The sequence below is a fragment of the Miniopterus natalensis genome, chromosome 14 (assembly GCF_054644295.1).
Source record: "Miniopterus natalensis isolate mMinNat1 chromosome 14, mMinNat1.hap1, whole genome shotgun sequence".
NCBI lineage: Eukaryota > Metazoa > Chordata > Mammalia > Chiroptera > Miniopteridae > Miniopterus > Miniopterus natalensis.
This window is the reverse complement of record NC_142094.1, coordinates 20,587,860-20,594,938: the sequence shown is the minus strand read 5'-3', so window position 1 is coordinate 20,594,938 and position 7,079 is coordinate 20,587,860. Positions and strand designations below refer to the sequence as shown.

At 44.4% G+C, this 7,079-nt stretch overlaps 1 protein-coding gene across 1 annotated transcript in view; it reads left to right on the top strand.

Annotated features, from left to right (window-relative positions):
- Positions 1-3,413: 3,413 nt before the first annotated feature.
- Positions 3,414-7,079, top strand: part of MCU (mitochondrial calcium uniporter) — a 166,933-nt gene continuing 163,267 nt past the window's right edge. Inside the window, exon 1 of the mRNA XM_087824349.1 lies at positions 3,414-3,580. Within this exon, the coding sequence (XP_087680475.1) occupies positions 3,434-3,580 (147 nt within the window). The 5' untranslated portion in view covers positions 3,414-3,433. The remainder of the gene's footprint in view (positions 3,581-7,079) is intronic.

The following is a 7,079-nucleotide window of genomic DNA, read 5'->3' as shown; positions in this document are numbered from 1 at the left end:
AGTAAATTATATGTATAAAGTGTGTAAATTATTCCGGAGAGAAAGAAAATGAGGAAGGAAAAAAATGTGTGCATTTGTGTATGTTTAATAAGTGAGACCAGATACAGGGATAGACAGGAAAAGACACGCTTAAGAGTAGTTGAACCTTTCTCAGCTACATTTACCAGAAATATTCATGATCCATAGCAACTGACAGGGAAAGGAACATGAAAGATCACAGAAACTAGGAAGTCCTGGGAAAGTGAGCTGTAGTGTTGGGGAGATGACTGCAGATGAGTAGGTGTAGAGAAATAGGAATAATGGCCTCTGGAAAAATATGACGGCAAATAGCTAGAAAACAGAGCTAGGCTTTTGTTCAGGGTAAATATTCAAAGGCTAAAACCCTTTCCTCTTGCTTTTCTTCTTCATATACCTTTTCCTGATCTTTAAGAACTGCTGATAATAATTCACATTATCAGTGAACCATGAAACACAGTTCCCAGACCTCTAAGCAGACCCCTTTCATCTTTTCTTGCTCGTGTGAGTGAACTGTGCATTACCTACCCTAGTTATTCTGGAAAGCTTAGGCAAATACTCCACTGAGTTGAGTCATGCTTGGGAGCTGACTTCAGTGTATATTTTAGTAGGGAACCTAGTTAGGATTTCATGCTCCAGGAAATCTGTTCTGATTAGTTTTAGCTGAAAAAAAGATCAACTTGTTTTAAGAATTGGCACAGGAAACAATTCTGCAGCCATGTAGGTTTCAGTGACTATGTTTTTACAATGATCAAAATAACATGCTGGTGGGGAAAAGAAACCATTCAGAAATTCCCCAGAGTTAATGTGTTTTCTTGTTTATGCTTCCAGAAATCACTATCTATCTAAATTATATATGATATATAAAATTTTAAAAAGGACCATCTATGCTGTGTTATTACTTTTTGAAAAAAGTAAAGATGGGATAATTCTTTTTTTCTTTTATTTTTTTATTTTTCAATTACAGTTGACATACAATATTATATTAGTTTTAGGTGTACAACATAGTGATTAGACATTTATGTAACTTGTGATCACCCCAATAAGTCTAGTACCCATCTGACACCATCCATAGTTATTACAATATTTGACAATTCTTTTTTTAAATAATTGCATATATTCTGTTATAGGGTTGTTCTTGAATTTAACCAGTTCCTTATTGGAAAATATTTGTTTTCTTCAACATTTTACTTTCAAAAGTTATGATGTTTTAAAGTTTTTTTCCTGGTTACTTTACCATCCCCTATAGATCACATCCCCTAGAATGATCAGCACAGTGTCTGACGTAGCACATAGTCGATAAATATTAATTCCTTTTCCCTTTATATATAATTTCTCTTCATATATACTTTTTTAAGGTATGAGGATGACTTTCTGTTGAGCTATCTACACTTTCTTCTTCTGGGGCCTGGTCAACCAGCTGATGTGAAATATATCCTTTGCATCTATGGAAAAGATCTTCTCTATGAAGAGATAGTCGACATTTCTTTAAATTAGTTTCTAGCCCTGGATTATTAGAACTCAGTTAAGTCAATGGATCCTCAAATTACACAGCCTACCTATGGTGCATCAGTGGTTTCATCTTTGTAGGTAAAAAGATGACACATTTTGGTAAATAGATCAGAAGGTTTTGGTAATCCTTCCAGTTTCAGGTTTATGCACTTAAAACACCTTCTCCCCCCCTCCCCCCATTTAGTTCTGCAAACGCTCAGAACTAAATCTCGTACTGTAGGATGTGCGTCTAATTTTTATACTTGGAAAAATAGAGGCAAGGCAATTCCAATAGAACTTCTCACACCGTAAGATGGGGGGGAGGGCACAATCCTGATTTATAGCCATATTTGATGAAGGCACAGGAAATAGAAACAACTAAAGTCCATGGTAATCCTAGTAAGAAGGTGTAAAGGGATAAGAGAGAAGAGGAAATGGCACTGGCACAGCATGGGTAAATACCTAAAATGCAGATGGGGTAAATATAGATGGGTGGAAAATGCTTGTAAGTGAAGTTGTTTCAGGAATGTCATAGATTTCCAACTAAGGGGATTAGTGTGTGCAGCTGTTAAATGGGGTCTTATCTCATTCCTAAGCTCTCAGTTTCCACTGTTGGACAATAAATGCCTTTTGGGTGAGAGGCATGATAGTCTCTCCTGAAGAAGCCAGTCATCTTACTGTTCTGGAATGGGGTGGAAGGATTAAGCTAACCAAAAGCTCCACTTAATTATTTATCAACTCTTGGTCATAAAAGTACCATTTCAGTCAAGCTATAAAGAATATTATAAAGTGATACAACAAAATTGTGTTTGTATGTTTTTGTATTTGTTTCTTTGTCGCCTAAGGCTATGCTTCAAAAAATGTTTTCCAAAATTAAGAGTGACATTTTTATGTGCTTACCAAACTCTTTTTCTGCTTCATATTTTAAAAGGAGGTGTGAGAATTAACCAGCTCATATATAAACAGACAGTATGGAAAAATTCTGTTCTAAGGAAATTCAGGAACCCCAAATCATTTTTTAAAAGTCTTTAATGAGCTCTCAGTACAAGCTTGTTTCTTGTGGAAAGAAGAATTTTTCAAGAGAAAGTGATCAAGAGTTACTCAAATGTGTTTTCTAATGCCTATTTAGCTAACTTTGGAAAATTCATTAAAATGACCTTTATATGATTTTTATTACATTACCAACACGTTCTGTTTCTATAGTAAGTGCACACAAGGTCAAAGAAGGTAAGAAAATAGAGAGTATTGCTTCTAGAGAGTGTAAGAATATCAATATAAAGGTGCTGTAAAATGAACTGAGTATTTGAAATATATAATCAGGTCTGTTAATTCATTGCAATGGCATGCGCTCGTTCTGAGACTTTGATACGATAATCATTGTACTCCTCCTGTACTATGCTACTTATCACAGTCATTAGATTACCCTATGATGTAGGGTTAATTTCAGCATATCCAAATGCCATCAGTTATGAATAATAATTTTGGGCATGTCGTTGAGAGTTCCAAGTATACCTAGTTAATGATTATTAATTTGGTCCCTATTTTGCCAACTTAGAACACTCACGGAGTACAAAGCTTTGCACAAACACCTATTTCCCCAGTTACCCTTACCATAGCTCTATCCTTGGTGCAGATTAGCCGAACCGAATATGCCATCTCTATCGCTGCTCTTCTAAGGGGCTTGGGTGCCAATTACCAGTTCCCTAGAATTTGCCCGTAATTGACTATGTCCCACAATAGGTAACTCTGGAAGTGACAGGCAGCCTCAAGTGTGGTTCTCCCGCCCGTCGATTGGACTCTGCAGGAAGCCCCGCCTCGTCAACTCAGCCAAGGGCTGCCGTTGGTCTGGCTCCGGTGAATGGCGGGCCTTAGCTCCGCCCCGGCCGTCCGCTGCGCTGCCTGGGTCGGCGCCGTTTCCAGTTGAGAGATGGCGGCCGCCGCAGGTAGATCGCTCTTGCTGTTTCTCTCCTCCCGGGGCGGCGGCGCGGGCGCCGGCGGCTGCGGGGCGCTGACGGCCGGCTGCTTCCCCGGGCTGGGCGTCAGCCGCCACCGGCAGCAGCAGCACCACCGGACGGTGAGTGAGCGCGCCCGCGGCTCCGGGGAGGGCGGGGCGGCGCTGGTGTGTGGGAGCCGCCGGCAGGCAGGCAGGCCGCCCGGGCAGCGGGCGAGTTACCTCAACTCGCGGCCGCTCCCGAGGTTGCCGGGCACCGAGGGGCCGCCGTGCCCTTCAGGCGCCTGCGGCGGCGACCAGGAAGGGAGGGAGAGCGGAGGAAGCCGAGAGGGGGAGGAGGAGGGGCGACGGCGGGGATGGCTCCCGCAGGACCGGGGACACCAGGGCGGGGAAGGCACGGGACTTGAACCTCTCGCTGACCCGCCCCCGGTCTCGGTCCCTCCCTCCCGCTTTCTTAACAGCTCTGCCCCTTGGCTCGCGAACTGAGCCCCGTGCAAGTTGTCCCCTTTCCCTCCTCCCCGGGCGGGTTTGTGTGCCCTGAGTCGCCGCGGCTGCCTGGCGTGTGTGTCGGGAGAGGGGCAGAGCCGTGCTCCTGGGAACCGTCCCCGGAGAGCCGCCAGGACCCCGGCGGGGTCGCCGCCTCGGCCGCGCTCGGCCCCGCGGGGAGGGGCCGGAGGGAAAACCAAACTTTGTCCCCCCCGGGAGACTCCCCGCGGGGGCGCGGGGAACGGCGCCCTTGCGAGGGATGCTGCATTGCTTCAGGAGGCTGGCTCCATCCCCTCAGGTCCTGCCGGCCCCGCCGTGGTCCCCGGGAGGGCTGCCTGAGGAACTTGCCCCGCGAGCCTGAGGAGGGGACGGTGGGCGCGGGCGCCGGGGACAAGTTGTTCGCAGAGTCGGGGGTTTGGTGCTGCCTCGGCCAGTTACCGCCGGCTTTCATTGGCCGGCGGTGATCGGGAGTTTGTCTGAACCGTCTCGGTGTGTAGTGCGTGCGTGTGTGTGTGTGTGCGTGTGTGTGTGTGTGCGTGATTTTTTTTTTTTTTCCCAGTTGCAAAGACATCAACTTGCCATGGAGTTCCAGACCTAGCAAGTCTGCAGGTTCGCCTCCCTTGCACTTTCTAGACCCATATGGGTTGGTCTCTGGCCAGTTCAGAGAGAAGGAGGGTAGGTTTTATTTCCCGGGGGCTGAGTCCTGTCGTGCAAGGAGAGAATCGCCGCAGACAGCCTGATGGAAGACGCGGGTACCTTCAGCCCTCCTCCTGATGACAGGGCTGTTGAGAGGAACCCGAACTGGGGCTCTCAGAGGGGATACCCCAAGACTGACCACAGCCTCACATTGAGTGTCTGAAAGAGCTCTGAAAAGGAGGAATGCCCTGTAGGTGCAAGAGGGTATTGTCACTGTTACTCGTAGGTATGGGCCCCGTGTTATTCGTGGGGGGAAAGTGCACCCCTTCATATTTGGCGGACTTGACATGCTGCTCTGCTGAAGATTTTGGGTGGGAGCCTCGCTTCTTCACAGTTCAGCTTAGATTTGCATGTTTCCTAGCCTCCAGTTATGTGTTTGGTTCTCTTAAAAACATAAGGCTCCCTGCCCCCCCCCCCAAATCTGATTGTGTTTCCCCCTCTCTCAAACAATTTAAAGACTTCCCAAGTTGTCTTTGTCTCTATATTTGGATAAAACATCTTCTGACTTTGCACAGTTTGTTTTTAAGACTACTTGGGTGTGGTGTTCATGTGGCGTTTTTAAAATTTGTGCCTTGTATATTTTCCACTGTGAGAATCTGTCAGGCTGCGAGTGCCTTCCTTGTGTGGGTACTTCATGAAAGTGTTCTTCTGTGCTATTCTGGGGTAGGTAAAAGGGATGTGCTGAATTTGTAACTGAAAGCGCAATTAAAGCAAAGTGTTATTTCTGAAGGGCAGACGCGTTATGGGAATGATGACGTGTAAATGAACTTAGAGTTGTAAGATTTTTCCCCCCAAAATCTGATTATTTAAAATATATAAAAAGGTGTGTGTTAAATTTTTTTTTTCTTCCTGTGATTGCTCTGAAGGCATCATGTATACAGCTGTCTCCATCTGTTATTCTACGATTTCGTCACAAGACTCCATTGGTATCTCTTAGAGATTTAATTGAGCTCCAGAATGGGAGAGACTTGGTCAGAATTACACAGCTAATATGTAACAGTTTTAGAACTCCCACCCCCCCAGATATTTTGACCCCCGTGTTGTGTTCTTGTTATAAAGTGCAGTTGCTCCTTCATATCTCTCTCCTCCCTCATACTATTGTTTGTTAGGAAAGTATCAGTATTTCAAAACCCTTTGAATGGGAGTCTTCTATAAGGAGATGTTGGTTTGAGGCCCATGTATTAGGCAAATACAGGAACAAACAACTTGCTCTTAGAAAAGTCCCTGAGAGACACTAAGGTTGAATCTTGCATAGGAGACATCCTGTGTATGTGCAGCAGATGGCAGTCTGCATTGAACTAGATCACAAGTTCAGCCTGTGCCACTTTTGTTCTGCTGTAGTAGGTATGGTGAATTAGAACCAGGGGGGCATTACAGCTCTGGTTAATATTTTGGTTGAGAGGCATGTTTTTTGAAATCCGTCTATCCCCAGTTTGGGAATGAGTTCTGAGTAGTACAGCTCAGCTAATTGGTAAATGTAGTTGAGAGTTATAAAACATAACGCCTCCCCATCCCCATTAAAACATTATTTGACTGAGTAAATAGGAGTAAAAGTGCAGGGGCTTATTCAGTATTTTTAGCACCATCTAATAATTTTTCCTTTCCTGTGTGAAGGTCCCCGACTTGCGACTGTAACTAAGACTGATATAAAATGTTTGTTGTGTGCCTTTCTGTGTGGTTAGTGAAGGTGGCTGCTATTTTCAAGGATGATTTTTTAAGAGGGAACTGCCTTTCATTGTGAGCTGTGTTAATTCCTTTGCTAAATCAAACTGTTTCATCTCTGATTATGACAGCCTGACTGTTGGCCTTTCCTAGTGGTCAATGGCTATGCTGAATTACTAAATCTTGTTTTCTTAAGTCTCTCATTGTACTGTTATAGTTTGTGGCTGTCCCTCTGTACTTTACACATTGTAGTTCTTTGGCAGAGATATAATTTCAGTTTAACCTGAAAGTTTTAATAGAGGTTACATTGCCTGACACAGAGGCAAATCCCAGTTCTTTAACTGGATTCCTCATGGTTTGGCCCAGTCTTTCTTTGCCAGATCCACCCCAGCACAAATACTCTGCTGCATTTAAGGCAATATCCTATATATCCATACTAGATGTTTATGCAGTTCTTATAGCTGAATTTCAGATTTAATCACTCCTCTAACCTGTACGGTCCTTTTCGCAGGTCACAGGTTAGAAACTGCGACCTGCGACTCCTCTTTGAATCTCATATCCTCACTTTGCACATAAGGAAACAGACCTAATGGGAACTGAGGGAAGTGACTTGTTAGGTTACATTTGTGGTTAATTACACCTGGGATTAAAAATCTTTTAAATGGAGGTGGGTTCAAGGAGAAGTCCTGGTCTGATTCCTGATCTGTGTAGTTCCTGGCTCTTCATCCCTTACTGTTGTTTTTTTTTGTTCTCTCTGAATTCCGGTAAGATTTATTAT